At 40.1% G+C, this 27,363-nt stretch overlaps 2 protein-coding genes across 2 annotated transcripts in view; one reads left to right on the top strand and one right to left on the bottom strand.

Moving 5' to 3' along the window:
* BET1 (Bet1 golgi vesicular membrane trafficking protein) overlaps positions 1–25,058 on the top strand; it is a 28,010-nt gene extending 2,952 nt beyond the window's left edge. The window contains exons 2-4 of the mRNA XM_070726704.1: positions 11,148–11,263; positions 18,139–18,195; positions 22,700–25,058. Coding sequence (XP_070582805.1) covers positions 11,148–11,263; positions 18,139–18,195; positions 22,700–22,855 — 329 coding nt within the window. The 3' untranslated portion in view covers positions 22,856–25,058. The remainder of the gene's footprint in view (positions 1–11,147; positions 11,264–18,138; positions 18,196–22,699) is intronic.
* Positions 23,177–27,363, bottom strand: part of LOC139153114 (probable acyl-CoA dehydrogenase 6) — a 72,832-nt gene continuing 68,645 nt past the window's right edge. Inside the window, 2 exon segments of the mRNA XM_070726699.1 lie at positions 23,177–24,611; positions 27,019–27,105. Of these exon segments, the coding sequence (XP_070582800.1) occupies positions 24,596–24,611; positions 27,019–27,105 (103 nt within the window). The 3' untranslated portion in view covers positions 23,177–24,595.

Below are 27,363 nucleotides of genomic sequence, written 5' to 3'. Positions count from 1 at the left end.
TGAACAGTCGGACGGGGGAGAGGAGAGTCAGGAATGGGATGAAGGAGAACAGCATAAGAGCCCCAGTGGGGGGGGGGGCTCTCCCCAGCCAGTAGCTTGGAGTCATTAGGTGATGACGCACAAGCTGTCATTGACATGAGACAGAGACGTGCAGAGCAACGAAAGGAGCAATTAAAGAAATATTATCACCATTGAATTAGAAACAGCTGGGTTTGGGTGTGGTCCTCATCAGCAGGGTTTAAAAGGCAGGCAAGGCCTTGAAGCCATGTGGAGTGTTATCAATTGGAGTTGCGGTGACCTGCTTTGATTCTCAGCGTCTCTGATCTTGACTTGTGGCCTAGCAGTCTGGAAGACTCGTGGGAGGCGTATGTTTGCTATCTACAGCTTCGCCTTGGCAGCAAGAATCTGGTATTGCTTCATGGACTATTCCCTTCGTGTATATATTTGCAGTTCCAGCGTTTTTCCTGTTTGTAAGGACATTTTCTGTTACCGGTGTTTTCCTTGAATTATATAAACTGCCTTTGCCTTTTACCAGTGTGTCTGGCTTCTCTTTTTGGGTTGGTATTGGCTTCTGGAGTGACCCAGACAGAACACTTAAAAGGCAGAAAGCAGACTCAATCTCCCTCTCCCCGGCAGACTTCTGTGCCCATTGAGAAAGATCGGGGCAGTCTATCTAAAAAGTAAAAGACCTTCAGCTCGGGGTGAAGGGATTAAGATAGGACCCTCCAGGACATAATAAGATTAACTCACTAGCAGCAGAGTTCACCACATTCCTAAAGAATGTAGTGCACAATCTCCTAAGTACACTGCATCAGAGTCCAAACTTCAGCCAAACTTTTCAGACAACCTACCAGGCTAGCTATGACCCCTTCAACAGCCAATAGAATATATGTCTTCACAGGAACAGGAAGTTTAAGTTCAAAGCCCAAGAAAAGGTATAAATACCACCCTGCTCATAACTGTGTGGTTAGCTTCTCAGGATCTCAAAATGATTTGATTCTGTATCATCAAACTATCTTTTCAATAGCTTCCATATTTTCAGTGTCTTTCTCCCTGCTTGGAACGGAACCAGATGGATATTTCTCCCAACAAGGCAAATTGATGATATGCTACCAGTAGTAATTTAAACAATAGACATTCAAATAATCTCACTTTGAAAAGATGTAAACTGTTTCAAATAATCTCACTTTCCAAAGGGGTAATCTATTTCTGCATTTTATGGTAGCCACGGTCTTCCAATGATAATATATTGCATACAATATACCGTATACTGTACCATAAGCTATAGGCATGCCCTTAATGATAAATTTGCTTAGGTATGTGGCTTCCCAAATCTTGTGTAGAGCCCCCAGTTGCATCCTCAAATTGCTACTGCATCACTAATTTATTAATGCTGCAGGTTATTAGAATAAAGCACCTGAATGGGATTGTAAGATGTAATGGCATTCAAAATTATGGATGTTTTTTTGCCCTCCTATAAACCTGCCAGAGTGCTTTTCATGAATTATGAATAAAATGTTGCATATCTTTATTTGGGGAAATGAAATCCCATTGACAATGGTTTGTCTCTACCTGTTTAAACTTCATTTGCCTTCAGTCTTCCCATTAGTGTTCTACATTTCTAGACTTGTTCCACTGCTTTGTCTATCAGATGAAAAGGTGGAGTAGAACAAAATTTAATTAGTGCATACTTTATAGCACCTCTACCCAAAATTCTTGAAGAAAAGGGTAGTGGCTTTTTCCCTATGATAGTGTTGTAAATGGATTTCTGAAGAATCTTAAAGTGCATCATTGAGTAAAAATGATGAATTGGGATTCTGGGAAGAAACTCGCTGTTTTTCTGTATTGCATCAATTATAAAATAGACATCTGGAATTTCAAGAAACATTTCCAGCCTATGATGTATAACTTTTGAATTATGTCCATATAAATGGTCACTGTACAACTTTTAGATAGCCAACACGCTGTAGACATAGTTCCATCGTTGCTCTATTATTCTAACTATTTGGAAGTGAAATGCCTGGACTACAATGAAAATTATAAATCCATTTTCCTACTTGAGATATTAATACTCAGTTTCTAGGCCATGTTTTCAATAAAATAATTTGTAATTTGTTGATTTTTTAGGCCATCACCATATCTGACTCTTACCTAACCCCCATCTTTCTTCTCTTGTCTAGTCATCTGCCAAATTTATCATGAATTTGATATACCTGTGGGCTGTTGAGTAAGAGACAGGTGTATATTAATTATGTGTGGATGAGATGCTATATGCATGCATGTATTTGAACATAACCACTTCAACTTGCCCCACCCTTGTGCAACACGTTCTACAGGACCTGAAAATGGCCCTAAATCTAAATAAAAGTTGCATATCTTGCAAATAGTTTGTAATTCATTTTATCATTTATAGATATATGTATTTATTTTTTTAATCAATCAAAATCTTATGCTGCAGTTTCAGAGAAATGGGATATAATCTTGACCTAGTGGTGTTGATAGGATTCTGGCTGCAAATTTTCCATCTGCTTTAAACTTAAGAGATGTTTCTGAATAGATATTTTGTGTGTGTGTACACGCATACATATATATACACAAACATATACATACCTGTGTGTGTGTGTATTTCTAATTTATTAAAATTAACTACATTAATAGATTACAACAAATATCCTGACCTGTTTCCTTATTATAGCTCCATTGTTAAAATTTACATTCCTGTTAATGATGGAAAAGCTTAATTTTGTTTGTGAAATTAGTATGCTTGTAAAACTATTGTTTTCCAAAGAAGAAGCAATGGATTACAATTGTAAGGAACATTTGAAATGATTTGGTTGCAGCAAAATATAGCTTTCTTTATTTCAAACCATATTTTTCAATCTAAAAGTTTACCTCCTATTTTTGTTTCCAAATACAGTACAGTGATCCCTCGGTTAGCGCGGGGGTTACGTTCCAAGACCTCCCGCGCTAACCGATTTCCGCGTTATACTGGATGCGGAAGTAAAAACACCATCTGCGCATGCGCGCCCTTTGTTCCATGGCCGCACATGCGCAGAAGGTGGAGCGACGCAAGTTCGGAGGCTGGCAATGCAATGGTGATTTTTCCGGGCTCCTCGCCGCTACCCACAGGGCAGCGCTGGCGGCAATGGCAATGGCAACCCTCCCTCCTTCCCTTCTCTCCCTCCCTCCTTCATAAGAGCGTCCCCCTTTCAGCATGTCCAAAATGTCAATTTTCTCTTTAATTGTGAGTATCCTCCTGGTCTTTTTAGCGTCGCCGCCTCCACTCCGTGTGCAACGTTTAGGAGGCATCTTCCAACAAGTCTGAACAAGTTCCAACAGTTGCAAAGCTTTTTTTTGCGTTTGCAACGATTGGTCGAGATTTTGGCCAATCAGCAATCAGTATGACGTCATCGGGCGGGAAAAACCGTGGTGTAGGAAAAAAAACGCGGACTTATTTTTTAATTAATATTTTTTGAAAAACCGCGTTGCAGCGTTTCGCGCTAATCGAGAACGCGCAAATCGAGGGATCACTGTATTAGTCTGGGGATGGGTGGGTGAAGAAAAGTTTTGTAGACTTTTAGAAATGTAACAGATTTATATCCTCAGGTTTTCGTGGATCATGTCCACTTAATCAAAGTGGGGTTAAATAGTGTATTATAGCACCCTAAAAACTATCCAAAAACCCTACTAAATTGTTGTAAGTTAGTGCAGGTCTCTAAGATAAATTTAATGGCAAATGACTGTTTGTTTGTCTGTGTGTGTGTAAATAAATTATTAAATAATATACTAATTAGGCTATCACTGAATTATTAGGTTTCTGCATCCCATGACAATCATCCAGATATATGATAGGTCTATTTTTTTTACTGTATTTGCATCAAACATTGTGATGCTGCTAGAGTTCAGCGATTAAGATTGGCAGCCTGGGTCTGAGACCTAAGCATCACGTGATAGGGTGAACTCCTGCCTTGCTCTATCTACTGCCAGGCTAGCAGTTTGAAAGCATGCAGATGCAAGTAGATAAATATGTCCCTCTTCAATGGTAGGGTAACAGTGCTCTGTAACTTCATGCTCGACACATGATGATGGGAATGTCTTCAAACAACCCTGGTTCAATGACCCGTGAAATGGAAATATTTACAGACAACTCACATCCTGGACACAAACGGCTTTAACTCTTACCCTCAAAATGACGCTATATAGTACTGCATACCGGAACAACTCGACACAAGAACAATTTTTTTTCTGAAGATCATCACTCAACACTATTTCCTAAGTCTGCACTACTGTTAATCTTCTCATCATTCCCATTACCCATCTCTTCCCACTAATGGCTGCATGACTGTAACTTTGGTGTTTTTATCCTTACAATTTATATTGATTGGTTCCCAATATGATTTGATTGCTTATATGTGCCTGGACTGTCATTAAGTGTTGTACTTTATGATTCTTGACAAACTTATCTTTTATGTCCACTGAGAGCATGTGCACCAAGACAAATTCCTTTTATATCCAATCATACTTGGCCAATTAAAAAAAAAACACGATGGAAATGAACACCGTACCTTAGAATTGGCGACAACTAATGGAATAAAATACTCAGGGACTCCTTCATCTTACCTGTTAACTTTCAACATATTATAATTGAGTTTGTTTTAAAAAATTACAATTATATCAATATCTACAAAAAGATATTGACAAAATTGAACGGGTCCAAAGACGGGCTACAAGAATGGTGGAAGGTCTTAAGCATAAAACGTATCAGGAAAGACTTAATGAACTCAATCTGTATAGTCTGGACTGGAGGACAGAAGGAAAAGGGGGGACATGATCGAAACATTTAAATATGTTAAAGGGTTAAATAAGGTTCAGGAGGGAAGTGTTTTTAATAGGGAAGTGAACACAAGAACAAGGGGACACAATCTGAAGTTAGTTGGGGGAAAGATCAAAAGCAACGTGAGGAAATATTATTTCACTGAAAGTGTAGTAGATCCTTGGAACAAACTTCCAGCAGTCGTGGTTGGTAAATCCACAGTAACTGAATTTAAACATGCCTGGGATAAACATATATCCATCCTAAGATAAAACACAGGAAATAGTATAAGGGCAGACTAGATGGACCATGAGGTCTTTTTCTGCCGTCAGTCTTCTATGTTTCTATATAGCTATTATTATTATGATTATTATTATGATTATTATGATTATTATGATTATTATTATGATGATGATGATGATTATTATTATTATTATTATTATTATTATTATTATTATTATTTAGATTTGTATGCCGCCCCTCTCCGAAGATTATGAGCATCTTTAGATCTGTTAAGAGATAAAGTATATGTAAAAATTAAAAAACTACACAATGCTAACTTTAAAAAGCAAAGGGAAAAAATCAGGAAAAGCAGTTTGCTAAAAGGAGTTAAAAATAACATTAAAAAAGCAACTGGAAGGGAAAAGGATAAAAATTAAATAGGAAAATCCAAAAATGCAAATTGCAAAATTTTCCACAAATCTCAATGTGTAGAAAACAATTTCAAATTTCAATTTTATATTTATATAAATAATTTCAAATGTAGGTTTTCAACAGTAAATTAAATACAGGCTGAATTATTGTCCCATCCTACCGATCTGTGGAAACAGCAGTTCAAAGAATATTTTTTTTATTTCTTTATTTGGATTTGTATGCCACCCCTCTCCGAGGACTCGGGGTCGGGGTGGCTCATAACATATCAAAACAACAACAATTGATGTTTTATTAAAAGTGCATCATAAAATCAAAGACTTACCTTAGTTAGCAATTGCTCTACAGCAGGGGTCCCCAACCACTGGGACGCGGACCAGTACCGGGCCGCGGGGCATGTTTCACCGGTCCGTGGAGTCAGCAGCTGCCGGCCCTCATGCCGCCACCCCCTCCCTCCAGCGCTTCGCCTCCCGCCGGGCAAGAGGCCTCGGGAGGCAGGTTCTGCCGGCCACAGGACGATGGACAGAGGGGCTTCTGCCACGGGGCGCTTTTGCTTTTTTGGCTGGGGGGAGGCAGGAGGGCCAGCCTGACCCCCTGTCTCCAGCGCTTAGCCCCCGCTGGGCAAGAGGGCTTGGGAGGCAGGTTCTGCCGGCCACAGGGCGATGGCGGGAAAGAGGGGCGGGGAGGACCAGCACCCCCATGCTTAATCCCGCCCCCAACCACACCCCTTTCCGCCCCCACCGGGCCATAGAAAAATTGTCTTGCTGAAACTGGTCCCTGGTGGAAAAAACGTTGGGGACCACTGCTCTACAGCATATTATACTTAGTGTGTTTTGTTTGGCTTCTGTAGTCCCTATATAAATGCCATTTTGTACTGCACAGGTAGTTCCTCTTTTAGCAATTAGACAGTGACGTCTATGATGGGGATGAAAAAATAACTGACCAATATCCACATTTATACTTTTACTGCAACCAGAAGGAAAACTGAAGTAAAATCGTAAGCATAGTCATGGTCACATGTATTTTCACTTAGTGATTACTTAATGACTTAGTTGAAGTTGCTAAATGAAGACAATTTGTAATGCTTTGATTCCTGAGGCTTTCTTTGTATGTCACTTCAAGATTATTTTTAACCAAGATCTAAATAAATGAAATAATTAATTACAAACACAAATGGGTAGGTGTGAATATTTATACTTACAGGTAGCTTCAATTGAAACTGACTTTAAACAACTTACATTTTCAGTTTACAAGAAAAAGATGTAAACAGGACAATATTATGTCATCAATCTATCCTAAATTACAGTGTAAAAGTCCCTGTAACATTAATTTATTAGAAGAGACATTCAATTATTTCAACAAGTCTTTTCTAGTAGTCACATCTTAATAGTTCTTCCTAAGCACCTGAAGAATAGATGTTAGCCTGCAGTGATTGTATAACCTTTAGATTTAAATTTAAATGCAGTTAAATTTAATTATTTTCTTGGTTTTACTCTTGTACTTTTCCTTGAAAAAAATTGCAAAGAGGCAGAGCGCCTGTTTAATCTTGTGGTTAAGGAGAATATGTCTAGAAACCAGGGGGCCACGAATCTTAATCCCACTCTAGACATGAAAGACAGCTGTTTGACTTTGGGCTAATCATTCTTTTTCAGCCACTTCTCAAGGTTGTTGTGAGATATATAGCAGGAGGAAGATACATTGGACGCCTTGAGTTATTTATAAAAATAATACAGATATAGTGCTTGGATTATGATGGCCTACATGGTTTAAGTCCAGATTACCTATGGAACCATCTCTTGCCTCATGTATCCCAGCAACCTACCGTGTTTCCCCGAAAATAAGACACTGTCTTATATTAATTTTTGCTCCAAAAGTTGTGCTACGTCTTATTTTCGGGGGGTGTCTTATATTTCTCAAATAAGACAAATTCACAGGCAGAAAATCTGACACCCCCAAAGAAAGTGTAACGTACGGTACACTGATTATGGTACAATACCTGTCAGTATGGCACACACACACACAAACGACGGCACTTATATGGTACAACAGTATACTCCCGCTTATTGCAGCTTCCGGCCACCAGAGGAACTACAGTCTATGCACTGTAGTGGAGACTGTAATGGCGGTGAGACAGCAGCAGCCTGTGTCTGCTGTACTGGACGTTACAAAGTGATGGAAGGGGCCAGCAGGGGACGCCATATTATTACGGTACCGCTATGAACACCTTTGAATGGTACTGTATGTTTTTCCACCGTACCGTATGTAAACTTGACTATGTCTTATTTTGGGGGGTTGCCTTATATTAGCAAATTCTGCAAAACCTCTGACATGCCTTACTTTTGGGGTACATCTTATTTTCGGGGAAACGGTATTAGGGCTGACAAAGTCGGCCTTCACCAGATCCCGTCAGCCAAACAATGTTGGCTAATGGGCCCCAGGTTAAGAGATTTCTATGTGGGGAGGCCAGCCCTGTGGAATGAACTCCCCCCCCCCACCGGAGATTCGCACCACTCTCACTTTCCTGGCTTTCCAGAAGATGCTTAAAACGCACTTATGCCGACAGGCCTAGGGCCGTTGAACCCAGACATACTGATCCAGCCCTATTAAGAGTGGAGATTGGATGAATGGCTTGAATGTTTGGATGAGTCGGGTTGATAAGGTTTTAAAAAATGTTTTGTTAGGGTTAGTTTTAGTTTAATTTCTTTTGATTCCTATCGTATTTGTTGTGTATTACTTATGTATGAATGAATGATCACAACTGGGACTAGAATCTTAGCTCCGATTGTGGACCATAATGATGCAAAATTAGATTAGATTAGATTTATTGGATTTATATGCCGCCCCTCTCCGCAAACTCGGGGCGGCTCACAACAAGTAAAAACAATACATAATAACAAATCCAATACCCACCAATCCAATTACAATGTTAAGCTAAAAAATTCATAAAAAACAACCCCAGAATATTAAAAAAACAAGCACGCAATCAATCTTAACACCAAAACAACATGGGCAAGGGGGAGATGTTTCAGTTCCCCCATGCCTGACGGCAGAGGTGGGTTTTAAGGAGTTTGCGAAAGGCAAGGAGGGTGGGGGCAATCCTAATCTCAGGGGGGAGTTGGTTCCAGAGGGTCGGAGCCGCCACAGAGAAGGCTCTTCCCCTGGGTCCCACCAGACGACATTGTTTAGTCGACGGGAGCCGGAGAAGGCCAACTCTGTGGGACCGAACCGGTCGCTGGGATTCGTGCGGCAGAAGGCGGTCCCGGAGATATTCTGGTCCAGTGCCATGAAGGGCTTTATAGGTCATAACCAACACTTTGAATTGTGACCGAAAACTGATTGGCAACCAATGCAGACTGTGGAGTGTTGGAGTGATATGGGCATACTTAGAGAAGCCCATAATTGCTCTCGCAGCTGCATTCTGCACGATCTGAAGTTTCCGAACACTTTTCAAAGGTAGCCCCATGTAGAGAGCATTACAGTACTGCCTTTGTATTCCATCCTAATCTCGGGATGCCCCAAAAGTGATGTTGACACAGAAAAAATCCATCCATGTGGCCTCTGATGCTAAATAGGAGTCTGAAAGGTCTCCCTTGCTAAATGTTTGCTAGACAGTCAGATATCACTGGGAGCAATGGATCCAAAATTACCCAATTGTTTTGTAATTGCTCCCTGAAAACTAAAACTGCCTATTCTTACTGAAGAAAAAGACAAAGGACAATTTCTAACTTTTAAAGAATAGATCGTAACACTTTGGAGAAGATGAGGGGCGGCATAGAAATCTAATAAATAAATAAATAAATTTTGTGTTGCCATGAAGTGCAAGACGAAAGAAAATAACAGATCCAATTTAATACATGATCCAGTTATGGTACACCCCTCAGAAAATCTAAGAACTGGAGGAGAGATGGACTTTAATGTATTTACAGTGATCCCCCGGTTATTGCGTCCCCAACCATTGCGAACAGGGTAATTTGCGAATTTTGAACCCGGAAGTCAAAATACCATCTACGCATGCGTGCCCTTTTTTCTATGGGCACGCATGCGTAGATGGCGCCCGGCAGATCAGCTGCTGGGCGGATTCCCTGGGTCTTCCCCCTCTTGCTGGCATCAGCGAGGAATTTCCCCACCGCCCACGCAAACTCCTCGCTGCCGCTCGCCCGCCCTTCGCCCGCCCACGCCGTTCGCTCCCCCTCTTGCTGGCGGGAGGGCGAGAAGCCCTCCCCAGCACCCGCTCGCCCGCCCTTCGCCGTTCGCCCGCCCTTCGCCCTGGCCGCTTCTTCCCAGCGGAGAAATTCCAGCCCCCACCTGGTCCCGCCCGATCCTCCTCCCTGAGGCAGCTCGCCCTCCCATGGCCGCTTCCTCCACCCTCCATCGCAAGCCCTCGCCACCGCAGCCAACGCGCGCTGCGATCTTCAAGCCCGGCTCCTTTCGGCCCAGCATCCCGGGCCAAGCAGCTGCCTTCCGTGACTGAGCCTGGCTCGCCCGGAAGATCGTAGCGCGCGTTGGCTGCAGCGGCGAGGGAAGCCAAGCCGGCAGCAATGTCGCCGCCGCTGCAGCCAACGCGCGCTACGATCTTCCGGGCGAGCCAGGCTCAGTGACGGAAGGTAGCCGCTTGGCCCGGGATGCTGGGCCGAGAGGAGCCGGGCTTGATCCGCTGAGCCTGGCTGGCCCGGAAGATCGTAGCGCGCGTTGGCTGCAGCGGCGGCGACATTGCTGCCGGCTTGGCTTCCCTCGCCGCTGCAGCCAACGCGCGCTACGATCTTCCGGGCCAGCCAGGCTCAGCGGATCAAGCCCGGCTCCTCTCGGCCCAGCATCCCGGGCCAAGCGGCTGCCTTCCGTCACTGAGCCTGGCTCGCCCGGAAGATCGTAGCCCATGTTGGCTGCGCTGGCGAGGGAAGCCAAGCAGGCGCGCCGTTCTCCGCTGACTCCTAAAGCGGGGAAGTTCGCCAGGAGTCAGCGGAGAACGGCGCAACTGTTTTAAAATGATCGGAGCTTTCCAATGAGTCCCGAAGACAAACGGCAAACTTCCGTGTTTGTCTTCGGGACTCATTGGAAAGCCGCGCGGGTGTTTTAAAACATCCCCGCCGACATGGGGGGCTTGCTAGCACCTAGCGAGCCCCCCATGACGGCGGCCGCGCCGCCCCCCAATCTTCGGCTCCTCGCTAGCGCTGCGGAAGTTAAAAACACCATCTGCACATGCGCAGATGGTGTTTTTACTTCCGCAGCGCTACTTCGCGAAAACCCGCTCGTTGCGGGGGGTCCTGGAACGGAACCCTCGCAACGAGCGGGGGATCACTGTACTTTAGAAAAATGTTAACCAGTACTGTATACAGAAACTTTGGACCGTTCAGATCAGTTATTTTTTCAAGGTGATGGATGTGAATCCTGAATTTTCTTTGCAACCCATTGGATTGGACTGCAGACTGAAAGGCCCTGAGGGCAACATGAATTAATCACCATTGTATGTCTGCTTTCTTCCCTTATTCATTACTTTGACCCTGTTCAATTTTAGATTATGAAAGGTTTAGGTTGTTCCTACTGTATGATGACATTACTTGCCTGTTCTTTTGAAACAGGGTGATTTAATAAAACTAAATTGTTCTTTTCCTCTAGAAACTATATTTTCCCACCTGAATTTCTGGTGCTTTAATTTGATTGTGGGTTTTTTTTTTCTTTCCCCCAGGTGAAGGAGCTGCTGGCAGCAATTATGGTTATACCAATAGTGGCTATAGTGTATATGAGGAAGAAAATGAAAAGTTAACAGAAAGTTTGCGTTCAAAAGTCACCGCCATTAAATCTGTAAGTATGTCATTATACTAGCAGCATTCAAATTGATTGTAGTACATAATGGTTGAATTGTCTGTGTATAGCAGCAGTTTAATTGAATTGAGGCACATTGTCCATAAGAGAGCATGGTACGTTTGTTCATAGAATGGATTCTACCTAATAATTGGATTTGAGTTTTCAGCTGCCGTTTTTAGCCAAAGTATTACTTACAAGTTGGAACAGGCAGAAGTTTTTGTTGTTGTTGTTTGGCATTGTCACTAAGAATTGTGTTCCTAAGGGAGTGATAGATCAGCAAAGATGAGTAAGTCAGTCTACTTATAAGCCACAAAGTTAAATTGTTATGTTAAATAAATACAGTGATACCCTGTCTTACAAATGCCTCGTCATACAAACTTTTTGAGATACAAACCCAGGGTTTAACATTTTTTTGCTTTTTCTTACAAACTAGTTTCACCTTACAAACCCACTGCCGCCGCTGGGATGCCCCGCCTCTGGACTTCCGTTGCCAGCAAAGCACTCGTTTTTGCACTGCTGGGATTCCCCTGAGGATCCCCTCCATCGGAAACCCCACCTCTGGAATTCCATGTTTTTGTGATGCTGCAGGGGAATCCTAGCAGGGGAATCCCAGCAGCGCAAAAACGGGCGCTTCACTGGCAACGGAAGTCCGGAGGTGGGGTTTCCCAGCAAGGGGAGCCTTAGTGAAATCGCAGATCGCAAAAACACAGAGGTCCGGAGGTGAGGTTTCGAGGACTTCTGTGTTTTTGCAATGCTGCAATTTCACTGATGTTCCCTTCACTGGGAAACCCCACCTCCGGACTTCCGTTGCCAGCAAACCGCTAATTTTTGCGATGCTGGGATTCCCCTGCTGGGATTTCCCTGCAGCATCGTAAAAACACAGAAGTCCGGAGGTGGGGTTTCCCATGGAGGGGAGCCGCAGGGGAATCCCAGCAGCGCAAAAAGGGCGCTTCGGCTAGCAAAAGGGGTGAATTTTGGGCTTGCACGCATTAATCACTTTTCCATTGATTCCTATGGGAAACATTGTTTCGTCTTACAAACGTTTCACCTTAAGAACCTCGTCCCGGAACCACTTCAGTTTGTAAGACAAGGCATCACTATAACTATAACTGAAAACCACCCCAGTTGTTTAGTCTGGTCCCTATAAGTAAAGCAGTTGAAAGAGACAGATCTTCCTTCTTGTCCAGAGCAAGCAATTCAAACACCAAGGTTCCGGTCTCCTCAAGGTACTACAGTCCTTCCATTGGTGGATGTCCCAAGCTAAGACGCCCGACCATCACAACAGATGCCAGCCTCTTCGGCTGGCTGCTCACTTTCAGGCACAGATGGCACAAAAGCAGTGGTCCCTGGAGGATCTAGCAAACAATATCAATTGTCTGGAACTCAGAGCAGTTCGCTTGGCCCTGAGAGGGTTTCAGGAGAAGATAAATAGCCTTCATATTATGTTCATCAGAGTAGAACAGATATAGGGAATAATGAAAGTTCAGGCAGACTGGTTCAACAGGACCACAGTAATTCACATAGAGTGGCACCTGCATTTGGGACAGAATGGTTTGGGATTCCTATCCTGGACCTGTTCACAACACAATTAAACAGCCAGCTGCCAAGGTTCATGACACGGAGGGAGAGGGATAATGCACTCCGCACTCTGTGGCCAAGAGGCCTCCTATTTGCCTTTCCTCCTCTTCCATTGATCCCAAGGGTAATCAGGAAAGTATTGGAGGAGAAGGCGGAAGTATTACTCCTAGCTCCTCACTGGCCAAGAGGCCATGGTTCGCAGATCTGGTCAGCCTATCAATAGCCAGACCCTGGAGGATCCCGTAGGGAAAGCTATCCCTCAGCCAGGGGACTCTAGTGCAAGGGCAGGCAAACTTGGCTCGTCTATGACATGTGGACTTAAACTCCCAGAATTCCTGAGCTAGCATGATTGGCTCAGGAATTCTTGGAGTTGAAGTCCGCAAGTCATAGAAGAGCCAACTTTGCCTACCCCTGCTCTAGGACATCTGGAGCCACAATGGTTGCAACTGACCATCTGGCATTTGAGCAGAGAGCCCTGACTGACACAAGGCAAGTTGTCTATCAGAGTAGTCACAACAATCCAGGCCTCCAGGAGGCCATCAACGAACAGGATCTAAGATTTGACTTGGAAGATCTTTTGTTTCAAGGGAAGTGTCAATCCCATCTCAGTAATGGTAGGACAGATCCTGGAATTCCTTAAGGATGGACTGGGCAAGGGACTATCTCCTAATACCATACACAGACAAGCTGCAGTGCTGGTGTCAGTGTTGACATGCAGGGATCTAGATTCCCTTGTGCATCACCCTAGGGTGCAAGTTTCATTAAGGAAGCAACCTATTTAAAGCCTCCCGTGGTTCACAGGTATTCCACCTGGGACCTACTCAAGGTCCTGCAGGCACTCTGCATGAAAACTTTTGAACCATTACAGGAGACTAGCCTGCAATACCTCACATGCAAAGTAGTATTCTTTGTGGCCATTACTTCAGCCAGACAAATTTCAGAACTGGCAGCCCTCTTCATAAGGGAGAACCCGTGTGTATTCCAGGGAAACAGGGTAGTACTGTGCCTAAACACTCCCTTTTTAACCAAGGTTAATTCCTGCTTCCACAGAGCACATGAAATCATATTGCTGGACTTCTGTCCAAAGCCATCTCATGGACTTAAATGTGGTACAATTTAGATGTCAGGAGGGCTCTGTGGAGTCACTTGTGGAGTCACTTGTTTGCTATCATGTGGTCCTTCTTCTCATTAAACTAGACATACCCAGTTTCTGCAACCATTCTTCATATGTTTTAGTCTCCAGTCCCATAACCATCTTTGTTGCTCTTCTTTGTACTCTTTCTAGAATCTCAACATCCTTTCTGACATACATCTGTTGCAGTCATGTGATGCCTTGCTTATTTATGGAGTAACAATTAAAAATTACAGTGGTACCTCTATTTACGAACTTAATTCGTTCCGTGACCAGGTTCTTAAGTAGAAAAGTTAGTAAGAAGCAGCAATTTTTCCCATAGGAATCCATGTAAAAGCAAATGCGTGCGATTGGGGAAACCATAGGGAGGGTGGAGACCTTGTTTCCTCCCAAGAGATTCCTAGAGAGGCTGCACGGAGGCTTCTTCCCGCTTTTTTCCAGCCCTGTTTCCTCCCAGGAGATTCCTAGAGAGGCCCCACGGAGACTTCTCCCCACCTTTTCTGGCCCTGTTTCCTCCCAGGAGATGCCTAGAGGGGCCCCACAGAGGCTTCTCCCTGCCTTTTCCGGTTACAGTTTCGGAGGCTCGGGTTTGTAAGTGGAAAATGGTTCTTGAGAAGAGGCAAAAAAATCTTGAACACCTGGTTCTTATCTAGAAAAGTTCGTAAGTAGAGGCGTTCTTAGGTAGATACCTAAGGTAGATAACTGTAGAGTTAAACAAGACTAAGCAACCTGTAGTTGTTTTAATGCCTTCTTCAGCTGCACAACAATCTTTTTAAAAAAGATTTTGTGACCCGAAACATACACGGTATTCAAACACAGATTCATCTTGGATTTGTGTAAGGGAATTTTAATATTGAATATTTTATAATTCCCCTCCTAATAATTCCAAGCATTTTTTAAATATTGTTTTTTTAAACAGCAACCAAATTACACGAATGTTTTTCCTCAGCTGCCTACCTTCACTTTGACATCTGTTTTTCAGAGTTGTCCTGCCAATTCATTTCCTACAAATTTTTGTATTGTCTGATCTGATTATTTGGGGGTGGAGAGAATCCATATTGTCACAAGATGGAAGATGCACAACTGGAAAAGTTCAGGAAACAATGATAGCCCTAGAGGACTTTTTTATTTGTAAAGCATGAAATGACACAGTTGACTATAATATCTTATAAGTAGCGTGTTGCTGGTTTAAACTACATGACTCTTTACTGATTCATTCCTGTTTAGTTTCTACACATCAGGATGGAGGGTGCTTTATCAATTGCTTAAGAGGCATAATGGTGACGTGGTGAAGGCAACTAAGCAAAAATGTTTGATCTTTTTTTTAAAGAAATGAGGAAGGGATTCAGTGCCAAACAGCAAATTGTATGGATTTTTAAAATGCGAAAAATTGTATAGCTAACGTTCAACATTTGTAGCTTAATTTAAAGTATATTATCAAGGGGCTGCAAAAATGGGTGAGCTGAGCTATCAAATCTGCAGGCTTTCTGTAAATTCTATACTTTTAAAGTATAGTCAACATTCTCCCCTGCTCTTAACTTTTTACTTGTTCTAACATATCCGGTAAATATATGCTTGTTTATCCATATCAAAGTCTATGAGATGAAAGCACTTGAAGAACTAAGAAAATGCCTTTTGTTGAGTAGCAATTCTTGAGCAGCCCAGTGGCTCATTTGATCTGAGTACCAAATATGTTGAATTATTATATTTCAAAGGAATATATATGAAATAAATGAGATATATAGTAATTGACTACCCAAATTAGCTACTATACTATTCATAATCTTATGTAATTTCATCTGCTGTGTTAATCATTTTTTGCTCAACATAGCTATCTGTAGTTCTGACGTATGGGCTTTTAAATACCGAAACACATAAAAAACTGAAAAAAAGAAAGACATTATCCAAGCCTACCAATATCTAATGAATAGAATATTGAATTGAATTGAATTTTATTGGCCACATGTGATTGAATACACAAGGATTTTGTCTTGGTGCATATGCTCTCAGTGTACATAAAAGTTCGTCAAGAATCATAAGGTACAACAGGTACATGATTTGATTGCTTATTTGTACCTGGACTATCATTTAGTCTAGGTAGAAATAAGCAATCAAATCACATTAGGAACCAGTCAATATAAATTGTAAGAATACAAGAAAAAGCAATAGTCATTTATGGGAAGAGATAGGTAATGGGAACAAGGAGAAGATTAATAGTACCGTGTTTCCCCGAAAATAAGACAATGTCTTATATTAATTTTTGCTCCAAAAGTTGTGCTATGTCTTATTTTCGGGGGGTGCCTTATATTTCTCAAATAAGACAAATTCACAGGCAGAAAAGCTGACACCCCCAAAGAAAGTGTACCGTACGGTACACTGATTACGTTACGGTACCTGTCAGTATGGCACACACACACACAAACGACGGCACTTATATGGTACAACAGTATACTCCCGCTATTGCAGCTTCCGGCCACCAGAGGAACTACAGTCTATGCACTGTACTGGAGACTGTAATGGCGGTGAGACAGCAGCAGACTGTGTCTGCTGTACTGGATAGTACAAAGTGATGGAAGGGGCCAGCAGGGGACGCCACATTATTACGGTACCGCTATGAACAGCTTTGAATGGTACCGTATGTTTTTCCACCATACCATATGTAAACTTGACTACACCTTATTTTCGGGGGGTGCCTTATATTAGCAAATTCTGCAAAACCTCTGACATGACTTACTTTCGGGGTACGTCTTATTTTCGGGGAAACAGTGTAGTACAGACTTAAATAGTTTGACAGTGTTGAGGGAATTATTTGTTCAGCACAGTGATGGTGTTCAGGAAAAAACTGTTCTTGTGCCTAGTTGTTCTGGTATGCAGTGTTCTATAGCATTACTTTGAGGGTAAGAGTTGAAAAAATTTGTGTCCAGGATGTGAGGTCTGTAAATATTTTCACAGCCCCTTTTTTGACTCACACAGTATACAGGTCCTCAATAGAAGGCAGGTTGGTAGCAATTGTTTTCTCTGCAGTTCTAATTATCTTTTGACTATCCTGTTGGGCTGCAGAATCAAACCAGACAGTTATACAGGTGCAGATGGTAGTCACAATAATTCCTCTGTAGAACTGTATCAGCAGCTCCTTGGGCAGTTTGAGCTTTCTGAGTTGGCGCAGAAAGAACATTCTTTGTTGTGCTTTTTTGATAACTTTTTGATGTTAGGTGTCCATTATAGATATTGTGATACGGTTGAACCTAGAAATATGAAGATCTCTACTGTTGATATTGTGTTATCTAGTATTGTAAGAGGTGGAAGTATGGATGGTTTTCTTCTAAAGTCTACCACAATTTCTATGTTTTTGAGTGTATTCAGTTCCATATTGTTCATAGTTATTCAGTTTCCCATCTGTATGTGGATTCATCATCTCAAATGTGTCAGATCACTGTTGTGTCATCTGCAAACTTCAGTAGTTTAACAGTTTGATCATAAGAGATGCAGTCATTGGTATTTAGAGAGAAGTGGAGAGAGCACACAGCCTTGGCGGGGGGCTGTACTAATTGTACAGGTTCACCTGCTGCTTCCTGCTTGTTAGGAAGCTTATAATCCACTTATAGGTGTGTTCAGGTACCGCTAGCTGGTTCAGGTTAGTTAGAAGGGTCTGGAATGATGGTATTGAATGCTGAACTAAAGTTTACAAGGAGGACCCTTGTGTAAGTCTTTCGAAATTCAAGATGTTATAGGATATAATGCAGAGCCATATTAACAGCATCCTCTCTTGATCTGTTTATTCATGATGGCTTTCAAGTGGGACAGAACTAGCCTTTCAAAGATTTTCATAACTACAGAATTTATATAAACAGAAAATAGAAATATGAATTGAAATAGATTTAAAAGTACACAACATATCTTTAGTTAAAAGCTTTGGCGAACAGAGCAAACTGTAGGAATGCCATCAGGTTTTTTCCTACTATAAGGAAAAAAATTAATAGAAGGGAGAGATTTCATATTTGAAAATGAAGAAGTGACTGAAAAAAATAATACTATCTTACCCAATACTACTTCCTACCTGGGACCTTTTAGAATTATCTGGAAAATACCTTAAATAAGCTGTTATCTGACGATTTATTATTATGCATTGTAATATACCTTGTGTGTCTTTTTTTCCTCACAGCTTTCCATTGAAATTGGAACAGAAGTTAAAAATCATAATAAATTATTAACTGATATGGTATGTATTTACTTAAGCAGTTTATTTTGGATGAGCATGGAAACAGTTAAGCTAAGCTAAGCGCCAAACTTTGAGATATACCAATTTAGTTTTAAATTCATTCAGGTAAATTTTAATATACTAATTAATCCCTTTAGTCATGCTTAAATTATATCAATGAATTTAATAAAATAAATGAATACAGTTAGTCCACAGCTTACCTGCAGACGACTTACCTGACCTTACAGTTCATTTAGCGACTGTTCAAAGTTACAACAGCACTGAAGAATGTGACTTATAGAAACATAAAAACATAGAAGACTGACGGCAGAAAAAGACCTCATGGTCCATCTAGTCTGCCCTTATACTATTTCATGTATTTTATCTTACAATGGATATATGTTTATCCCAGGCATGTTTAAATTCGGTTACTGTGGATTTACCAACCACGTCTGCTGGAAGTTTGTTCCAAGGATCTACTACTCTTTCAGTAAAATAATATTTTCTCATGTTGCCTTTGATCTTTCCCCCAACTAACTTCAGATTGTGTCCCCTTGTTCTTGTGTTCACTTTCCTATTAAAAACACTTCCCTCCTGAACCCTATTTAACCCTTTAACATATTTAAATGTTTCGATCATGTCCCCCCTTTTCCTTCTGTCTTCCAGGCTATACAGATTGAGTTCATTAAGTCTTTCCTGATACGTTTTATACTTAAGACTTTCCACCATTCTTGTAGCCCGTCTTTGGACCCGTTCAATTTTGTCAATATCTTTTTGTAGGTGAGGTCTCCAGAACTGAACACAGTACTCCAAATGTGGTCTCACCAGCGCTCTATATAAGGGGATCACAATCTCCCTCTTCCTGCTTGTTATACCTCTAGCTATGCAGCCAAGCATCCTACTTGCCTTTCCTACCGCCCGACCACACTGCTCACCCATTTTGAGACTGTCTGAAATCACTACCCCTAAATCCTTCTCTTCTGAAGTTTTTGCTAACACAGAACTGCCAATGCAATACTCAGATTTTCCTTTTCCCCAAGTGCATTATTTTACATTTGGAAACATTAAACTGCAGTTTCCATTGCTTTGACCATTTATCTAGTAAAGCTAAATCATTTACCATATTACAGACCCCTCCAGGAATATCAACCCTATTGCACACTTTAGAGTCATCGGCAAATAGGCAAACCTTCCCTACCAGACCTTCCCCTATGTCACTCACAAACATATTAAAAAGAATAGGACCCAGAACAGACCCTTGTGGACTTATGACCATTTTCCAAAGTTACAAATTTGCAGCTTCCCCATGATCATGTGATCAAAATTCAAGTGCTTGGCAACTGGTTCATACTTATGACTGTTGCTTTTCCCAAGGTCATGTGATCTCCTTTTGTGACTTTTTGACAAGTGAAGTTAACAGGGAAGCCGGGTTTCCTTAACAGCCAGGTTACTAACTTATCAACTTATCAACTGCAGTGATTCACTTAACATCTGTGGCAAGAAAGGTCATAAAATGCACAGAACTCACTTAACAAATGTATCACTTAGCAACATATTTTGGCCTCAGTTGTGGTCTTAAGTCAAGGACTACCATAATGAAAGTTTGAATTATTTAGCCCTAGATGTAACATCAAAAGTGTCAAATTTTAAAATGTTACATATTCACAGAAATGGGTGGCTATAGAAATCAAATAATAAATAAAATAAATGATATACAATTTTGCATTTTTCTACAGAATAAATTTTGATAATAATTGCAAAAAATTATTTCCCCCTCAAAAAAATATCAAAATTTTACCTATGGATTTTTAAATGAATGAGGTTACATGCATGGTACATTTTCTAAAAACACAAAAATATCCACTATCATCTTTTTGGGGAAGAGAAAGTAGACACTGAAGTACAATTATTTCCGCAAAAGTGAAAACAATTATAATTTTTTAAATATTTTGCATAACTTTCACTGTCTACATTGAATATTTTAAAATGAATCAAAGGAATCACAGTGATTTTCAACCTTTTTTGACCTGCGGCACATTTTTTACATTTACAAAATCCTGGGGCACACCACCAAGCAAAATGACACAAAATGACACTCTAAGACTAAGTCTTATACACACTCTTGAACCATTTCTAAAAACAGGCGAAGGCTGGGGGGTTTTTCTCATTCTTTCCAAAAACAGGTGAGGGCTAGGTTACTGCCCGGTGCCACTGCTGCCACTGCCCTCCCGCTCCTAGTTCGACCCTCGCTTGGCAGCGGCACCTTTGCTGCCCGCCCTGCTGCCCCGCGCCTGCCAGAGCTGCCCGGCCCTGCTGCCCCTGCAGGTCCACATCAGGCCCAAGCCCTTCCTGCTGCCCGAGAGCTGCAAAGCTCCCCTGCTTTGCTCCAAACTTTGCCAGAAAAACATGGAAGGCGCAAAGAAGGAAGCCCAGCTTCCGGTCTCGCAACTTTTTGCTCTTCACACAAAAAGTTGTGAGACCAGAAGCTGAGCTTCCTTCTTCGTGGCTCAAATTTCCTACGCTAATTTCCCCACGGCATACCTGACCATGTCTTGCAGCACACTAGTGTGCTACGGCACACTGGTTGAAAAACACTGATTTAACATATTCTCTCTTAAATTCAAGCAGTATTTTCACCATTTAATTAACAACAGTATACAAAACAAATTAATAAAAGACCTAAATAAACTCAGCAGATATTATGATTGAGTGATAATTTGAACACAATATAGTGGTTAAAACTCTGACATAGCTTTCTACAATTGGAGTATAAATAGTCCTCACCTTATGACCATAACAGAGCTCAAAAGTTTTATTGTTTAGCAAGTCAGTTAAATGAATTATGTCACATGTTATGTTTTTTTTACTGCAATTAAGCAGACCACTGCTGTTGTTAAGTGAATCATATAGTTGTTAAATGAATCTTGCTTCCCCCATTAATTTAGCTTGGTGGATGCTAGCTGGGAAGTTTACAGGTGATGATATTTTGATGAGCCTTGGACAGTGTATCTATCATAAATACACAGCTGTTGTTGGGGGCCCCAAATTTTGATCATGTAACAAAGGGGAAGCTACAACGGTTGCAAGTATCAAAAAGTTCATAAGTAACTTTTTTCAGTGCTATTGTAATTTCAAGTGGACATTCAACAAATGGTTATAGCTCAAGGACTACCCATAGTGCTTAGATGTATACACTCTTCAGCAATTCTCAAGATGATTATGTAATGATGAGACTTGGATGTTCTAAAATGCTAATGGAGCCCTAGTTGAGGAAACATGTTCTAATGCATGGGAAGCTGGGGCTTGAAGTCAATTCAGAGAGCTGAAGTCTTTCCATCTTAAAAGTTGCTAATACAAATAGCACTTAGACTTATATTCTACTTCATTGTGCTTTACATCCCTCTCTAAATGGTTTACAGAGTCAGCATATTGCCTCCAACAATACGGGCCTTCATTTTACTGACCTTGGAAGGATAGAAGGCTGAGTCAACCTTCAGCTGGTCAGGATTGAAATTCTAGAGCAAGGATGTCAAACATGATTTCATGGGGGGCCACATCAGGGTTGTGTTTGACCTTGAAGAGCTGGAATGTGTGTGGCCAGGGTGGGCATTTAACAAAGGCTTAAGTTGCATCCCCTCCCCTTCTTTCTTTCCTCAGTTCTTTACCATAGCCATTTTCCTATCTCTTCTACCAGATATTACTGGCGAACATTTATTACTCATTCTTCATACTCTGCTAAACTATTTATTTCTAAATTTATACTCCATTGCTTAATAGTAAATTGCTTTTGCAGGCAATTACTGAATTTTTATTATTCAACTAATAATAAAAATACAATAGCACAAATAACATAATTCAAGATCTAACAGCGGAGGTAAATTCCCTCTGCTGTTAGATCTTAGCAGCAGATAGTAAATAGAAATGGCTGTCAATTATACATTGTTGATTAACAGTATATAAAAAATGTGGTATTAAATTGTAGTATTAACAGGATGTTACTTGTTTTCTATCCAGATTAGGCACTTATTTGAGGCCACATAATTATAATTCAGTCCAATCCAGTTGTCCTGCAGATTCTACTGGCCGAAAATGGGCTACGCAGAGGCCCCACGTGGCTCATTTTTGGCTAGCAGAGTGCTGCAGGAGGCCACGGAAGCTAAAAGTTGGCTGCGGAAGGGACACCCACGACCCCGCAGTAGCCCATTTTGGCCGGCAGAGGCACCATGGCAGATCCCTTTGATATTTCCAGCCCAGCCCTGCGGATCAGATTTAAGCACCCCGAAGGCCAGATCCAGCCTACAGGCCTTGAATTTGGCACACCTATGCTAGAGGGAGCAGTGAGTTAGCCTGCATTACTGCATTCTAACCATTGCACCACCGAGGCTCTCAAGGTTGAAAAACATTGTATATAGCTTGCTGATCCATGAGCAGAGAAAATACACTAGTTGCAAGTTCTGTCTTTAAGTATTTAAAAGTTAAAAGTTAATGCATACGGTAAAATAATTCTGCATGTTTTTAACAACAGGACAATGATTTTGATTCAACAAGTGGATTTCTTGGTTCAACAATGGGCAGACTGAAAATCCTCTCCAGAGGAAGCCAGACAAAACTGTTGTGCTACATGATGCTGTTTTCATTGTTTGTCTTTTTTGTGATTTACTGGATTATTAAACTGAGGTGATGCAGATCTCCATTATGAGATTATTTATACCATTTTAAAAGCTTTTTTTGAGAAAATTGGTAAATTATTTTTGTAACTGGATTTAGGATTAATGCATTTGAATCTCTTCCGTAATTCTTAAATGCTTATCAAGCCAGAAGCATTGTCTTTTTTTTTTAAAGTCCATATTTTGTAGAATTTCCTGAACTGAACACTTTGTAAACAAAACACATGTTTACTAAGGATGAATTCCATTATTGAAACAGGCATTTTCCTATTCAGAAATGACACTATATAATATATGACAGTCGCTATTTTTCCTAGTAATAAAAATAATCTTAGTAATTTTGTATAAATTTATTGAATAATAATAAGCAAAATACTTCTTTTCATACCTAAGTTAATTGAAGGGCTATTGTTTTAGTAAAATATTTGCCCATGTTCTGAATTTGGTTTGCAGTTAATTATTTACTATAAACTATATAATAGTTTTGAGATACAGTTGTAAGGGAAACGAAAAAAAAGATTATTCACAATCAACATGGTTCTTTGTCCACATGTCTGGTGGGATTGCATTGCTATTATGTTTGGGGTTAATAGACAAGAATTGGCAATTTTAATTTTACTATACTATCGTAGAGTAGGCAGTTTGTGCAGTATTCTACAACTTGCTATTATAATGTTTGTGATTTCATTTAATGTAATAGTGAAATAGGTTTGTTTCTTTATTTTAAAATAAGGAATTTAGGGGTTAGAATTGAAAGGGATCCACAAATATTAAATCCCCATTAAATAAACGGTCTGTTTTATTGGGTATTAGTATATCCCTAGTAGCTAGCAATGTCACTGTTTAATTTGGTAGCAGAGTATTATTTTCTAGAATATGGAATCTGACAGTATGTGACATTTAAAATATGAGTGACATTTATAATCTTCCTAGAAGAAAGATGAAGTTTGGTGATAAGAATTAAAACCTGAGTTTTAATTCTTTGGGAAAAAAACCTAACGTTCTGTCTCTATAAGGAATACCTCTCTCACATGAAGATTTCTTCACAGTAGAGGTTTCAATTAATCTCTTTTAACTTGCAATTCAACAACAATAGCAACAGAACTTATATACGGCTCCATTGTATTTTACAGCACTCTCTGAGAGGTTTACAAATATCAGCACATTTTCCCCAACATTATGAGTATACATTTTACGAACCTCAAAAACAATGAAAGGCTGGGTCAATCCTGAACTGGTCAAGATCAAATTCTTGGCTGTAGGCAATACTATACCACAGCTTTTAAAATTCAGTGGTTAAGGCAGAGGCCCCCTTAAAGTTGGCAACTTTAAGACTTCTGGACTTCACTTGAAGTTCACAACTCTTAAAGTTGCCAAGTTGAAGACCTCTGTTTTAAGATGTTGGAATAGTGGGAAAACCTGAGTTTTAACTCTGCTTTATACATGGTAGTCAGCTAGTTGATTTTAAGCCAGTTACTTTCAGCTAAGGAAGAAGGCTTTGGCACTTTTGAAATGTTTCCAAGAAAATTCAGTGGATTTATCAAACAGTCAGCAGATATCAATAGTCAAATCTGATTTTGGAGTAGTCTCTATTTAATTCTCTATATTAAATACTTTATACTATTTTTGCTAGGTTATTTTTAACACACATTTGCAAATTTCGGTGTTGTATTAAGTTTCTTCTTTTGCATGCAGAAATTTTTTTGAGAGGTTAAGATTTTTTTCACCATAATTTTTCACATACATTCCAGGGCTTATCCCTTTTGGTTCCTATAAAATAATAGAATACAGATTAATGCTTCAATTTAAAAGAGATTTTCTGTATCTAACTACAAGGCTACTGTTTACTCATACTATACTGATATTATATCTGAATTTGCTAATCTCATAAATTTCAGCTGGAGGAAAATGGTTCCCTTTCACAATTATTTCCTAATAACCTATAATTGAGAATGCAGCAAATGATCCAGGGGGTAGTAAAAACCTTCAGTGCTAGCAACCACTGATAGCTTGATTCTGAATGAACTAATTCAATTCTCTTTGAAAGCTATCTAAATTGCTTGCTGTTATCACGACTGCTGGCAATGAATTTCCCCAAATTAGGTGTGTATAGTGTATGGGAGGGAAATTCTTTTTTACCATCTTTAGCCTCACTCCATTTAGTTTGGATAATAGAAGACTTGAAATATTAACAATGTGAAATAAAGTTAAAAATGTTATGTAAGCTATCTATAACTTTATGTACACCAATGCACCCATTCTTTTTCTGGCCCAATATTCAATTAAACTAAATAGTAAATTACAGGTGGATTTTTTCCACATGTTTTGAAAAGATAATGGTGGCTTTAATACATAGTGTATTATATTATAAATAAATAAATAAATATAGAATGCATGCTATATATTATTCAACTGTTATCAACAGAATTGAACAAACAATACAGTAGTCCCTCACCTATCGCTGGTGTTACGTTCCAGACCCGGCCGCGATAGGTGAAATCCGCGATGGGGAATTTATCGACTGATAGTACTTATTTAAGTATTTATATTGTAATTGTTTGGTAGTTTTCATTGTTTTAAGTGTTTATAAACCCTTCCCACACAGTATTTATTTTAGATACAGTATTTAAATACAGTATTTACAATTTTAGATTTTTTTTTTTTTTAAAACCTGCCGATCGAGTTCGGTGGGCTGTTTAAATCTGCCGATCGGCTTCCTCAGAAACCCGCGATGAAGTGAAGCCGCAGTAGGTGAAGCGCGGTATAGCGAGGGACTACTGTACATTTAAATAATTATTTAGATTACTATAATTCTACCATATACATTAAGATGTGGAATATTAATGCATATGTTAATATATGAGATGCATGGAATAATTATATAAATTAGTAGATGTGACAGAGCTCTAGTTAATATTTGAACATATTGATTATAAAATGGATGGGATAGGAATTCTAGGTCAGTCCTATATTACATTTTTTTAACATTATATCAGTACCTTGCATGGTTCAGAAGCAAACGATAGATGGATTCAGTTTCTGGAAATTAAAAGAAACTCCCAAAAACGTTCTAAGTATAAATGTACAGGAATTCACACATTCAAAGCAAGAAAGGGGATTCATATCTGGTTTGCATGTATTCACCATGCATAAGAGCAGAGGGAGGGGCAGAGAATACAGCTTCTTTCAAGTACTAGAGAAAGATAATGTGAGCATAACCTATCAGTTCAGAATTGCTTTTCTGCTTCATATCCAAATATTACGTATAAGTGGTTCTTAGAAAACATCATACAAATTTGCATATTTTAGTAGCCTTATATATGGTATCTCCTAAGTTTAAGTATAATTTCCAAGCAAGAAAAAAAAATCATTACGAACATTAAAAATTTGGTCATTCCTTTGGATATATTTACTGTACCTACCATATTTTTTGGACTATAAGACGAACCGGTGTATAAGACATCAAGATTTCAAAGAGGTAAGTAAGAAAAAAAGTTTTTGCCTTCCCCGGCCCCAGGAGTACTTTGCAAGCCTCTCAAACCCTCCGAGTGTCCCGTTTTTTTACAAAAATGGGCCCATTTTTTACTTCTCCCACACTCAGGAGCACTCTACAGGCCTCCTAAATCCTCTGTGCATCCTGTTTTTTGCAAAAATGGACCCATTTTCACCCATTTTTGTAAAAAATGGTGTGGGTAGAGGATTTGGGAGGTCTGCAGAGAGTGCCTGGGGGAAGGCAAAAATGCCTTGTTTTTGCAAAAAAAAAACAAACCCTGCCCATTTTTACTTGGTTTTTTTTGCAAAAATGATATGGCAGAGGATTTTGGAGGCCTGCACAGAGCTCCTGGGGGCTGGAGAAAGCTCAAAATGCCTGTTTTTGCAACAAAAAAAAGAGCCTGTTTTTTGCTCTTTTTAAAAAAAAAAATTAGTGTTTTTGCTTTCCCCCCAGTCCCCAGGAGCACACTGCAGGCTTCCCAAACTCTTTGTGCACCCCATTTTTGCAAAAATGGGGGCAGGGCTTTGGGAAGCCAAAAATGACTGTATTCGGTGCATAAGATGCACCAACATTTCCACCCTCTTTTATGGGTGGGTGTGTCTTATACTCCAAAAATACGGTACATAAAAAAAGCTCTAATACAAATTAAAAGAAGTAGTAAAGATCTATAGTCATAAAGCTTACTTTGGGGGCAAGATGCCCATGTATTTGCATATAATGGACAGCATGATTTCATCAGCACCGCCTCCTATTGATCCCAATCTAAAATCTCTGCCATCATAGAAAAGGCAAAACAAAGTACTGTATCAATAAAGTAAAATTTGTCTATTCTCCTTCCCCTTTCACTTAATACTATTAATATTAAATGTGATATTGTTTAAGTGTTGCTTGTTTAAGTGAATGTGAATTGCAAGCTGCTTTAATATACTAATACTAATCATCATCATCGCTTAAAATATATTAGATTTGTAAGCACGACATTTTAGTTCCGGTCAGCAATCTAACAATCCTTGGCAAGTATAATTGAGT

The sequence above is a fragment of the Erythrolamprus reginae genome, chromosome Z, assembly GCF_031021105.1.
Source record: "Erythrolamprus reginae isolate rEryReg1 chromosome Z, rEryReg1.hap1, whole genome shotgun sequence".
Classification (NCBI taxonomy): Eukaryota; Metazoa; Chordata; class Lepidosauria; order Squamata; family Dipsadidae; genus Erythrolamprus; species Erythrolamprus reginae.
This window is presented reverse-complemented; position numbering and strand designations above follow the sequence as displayed.